This window comes from Myotis brandtii, unplaced genomic scaffold (genome assembly GCF_000412655.1).
Source record: "Myotis brandtii unplaced genomic scaffold, ASM41265v1 scaffold539, whole genome shotgun sequence".
NCBI lineage: Eukaryota > Metazoa > Chordata > Mammalia > Chiroptera > Vespertilionidae > Myotis > Myotis brandtii.
The window spans coordinates 166423-167894 of NW_005369984.1; the positions used below are offsets into that span (position 1 = coordinate 166423).

Genomic DNA, 1472 nt, shown 5'->3' on the forward strand with positions numbered 1-1472 from the left:
CACCCCCACCCCCATCCTACCCCCAGGAGGGGCTTAGGCAGATGGTGGGCTTGGGGTAAAGTTCAAGTATTCAGTTCTCCCTCCCAGATTACACTGCGCCCAGGCCATGAGAGCCGATTCCACCCTTGGGGTTTCTGGTGATGTTAACAGCCCTTCTCTCAGAAACCTCAAGATGAGCTCCCTACCCCTTTCCCTGACCATCACAAACCACAGTCCTAAACCCTACAGTCTGTGCAAGGAGGCCCCTGCCCCCCTGGCATGGAGTGATGGGGGCAGGCAGCCTTCTCAAGTAGTGACGCCTCGGAGCAAGTGGCGAGGGGAAGGGAGAGGGCTGAGGACCTCGGGAGGCAGGTTGGGAGGGACCTGGTGGATAAAGCCAGACAGCTCGGTCTGCCTCCTCACCCCACACCCCGGGCCCCTAATCCCTGAGAGTCTGCCGGCCAAGGCCATATAGATGGGGTCGGGGGAGTTAAGTAGGCCCTTGTCCCCCAACCCCGGCCAGCCCTGTTGGGGACATGAAGCTTTGGAAGGGCCAGGACTGGGCTCCATGTCAGCTCTCAAGCTCTGACATTCCAGAACAGCTGAATCGGGGATACAGGATAGGCCTACTAACCCCCATATCCCATGTCCTGGCCTGTGGCAGAGTGGTGGGGACGAGGGGTGGGGGTGTCCTAAGGGCGTTATAAAAAGCTAAAACCATTAAAAACTTCTTGGGGAAATGTGCCTCCTAGCTTCTTGCTTCCCCAAGTTATCAACCTCCCTAAAGCCCATCAGAGAGAGCTGAGCCCAGAGAGGGGGTCCATTAGCACCATGCAATGTTGGGGTGCCCCTGCAGCCTGACTGACCCCGAGCAGGGGCCCTTCAAAGCTGAAGTGCCACTTGCTAAAGCTTCTGTACCCTTGAGGGGGACCCCTGCAGGGGACGGGTGAGGGAAGAAGTCTTGGCCGAAGTCCAGGCAGGGGTCTCAGCTGGGACCCCAAAGGACCCCTCCTGGGGTCATGACTGGAAGAATCTTCGTACCACAAACTGGCCCAACAGAACCACAGCCAGAACTATCAGCACATTCCGGATGGGGCCGTTGCCCAGGTCCAGGGCTGCCACCTGCCAGGAGACGGGGGGGTCAGAGGGGCTGGCAGTGGATACAGGCACCGAGGGACTGGGAGGGGTGGGTGAAGGGGGGCAGCCCAGCAGCACAGGGAGGCTGCCAGCGCTGGGCACTCACCCAGCCGCCCCTCTGCGCGATCCACCGGGCGATGCAGTGATGCAGAATGAAGTCGGCCACGAAGCGGGTCACCTGGCCCAGGAAGCCGGTCAGGCCTCGCTGGTAGACGTGGAGGGCCAGGCGGTAGCCGAAGCCCAGGAGAGCCACCACCCGGCCCCAGTTGATGCCGCTCTCAAACAGGCTGCGGGCAGAGCACGGGCCATCAGTGGGAGCCCAGGGGGCTGCCCGCCCCCCCCCCGCCCCCCGCCGG

General features: G+C 62.0%; 1 protein-coding gene across 2 annotated transcripts in view; it reads right to left on the reverse strand.

Moving 5' to 3' along the window:
- Nucleotides 1–6: 6 nt before the first annotated feature.
- The window catches only part of BAK1 (BCL2-antagonist/killer 1), a 6214-nt gene continuing 4748 nt past the window's right edge, over nucleotides 7–1472 (reverse strand). For both annotated transcript variants that reach the window (XM_005878023.2, XM_005878022.2), the window contains exons 5-6: nucleotides 1223–1403; nucleotides 7–1101 (exon numbers count right to left, since the gene is read on the reverse strand). In XM_005878023.2, the coding sequence (XP_005878085.1) occupies nucleotides 997–1101; nucleotides 1223–1403 (286 nt within the window). In that variant the 3' untranslated portion in view covers nucleotides 7–996. The remainder of the gene's footprint in view (nucleotides 1102–1222; nucleotides 1404–1472) is intronic.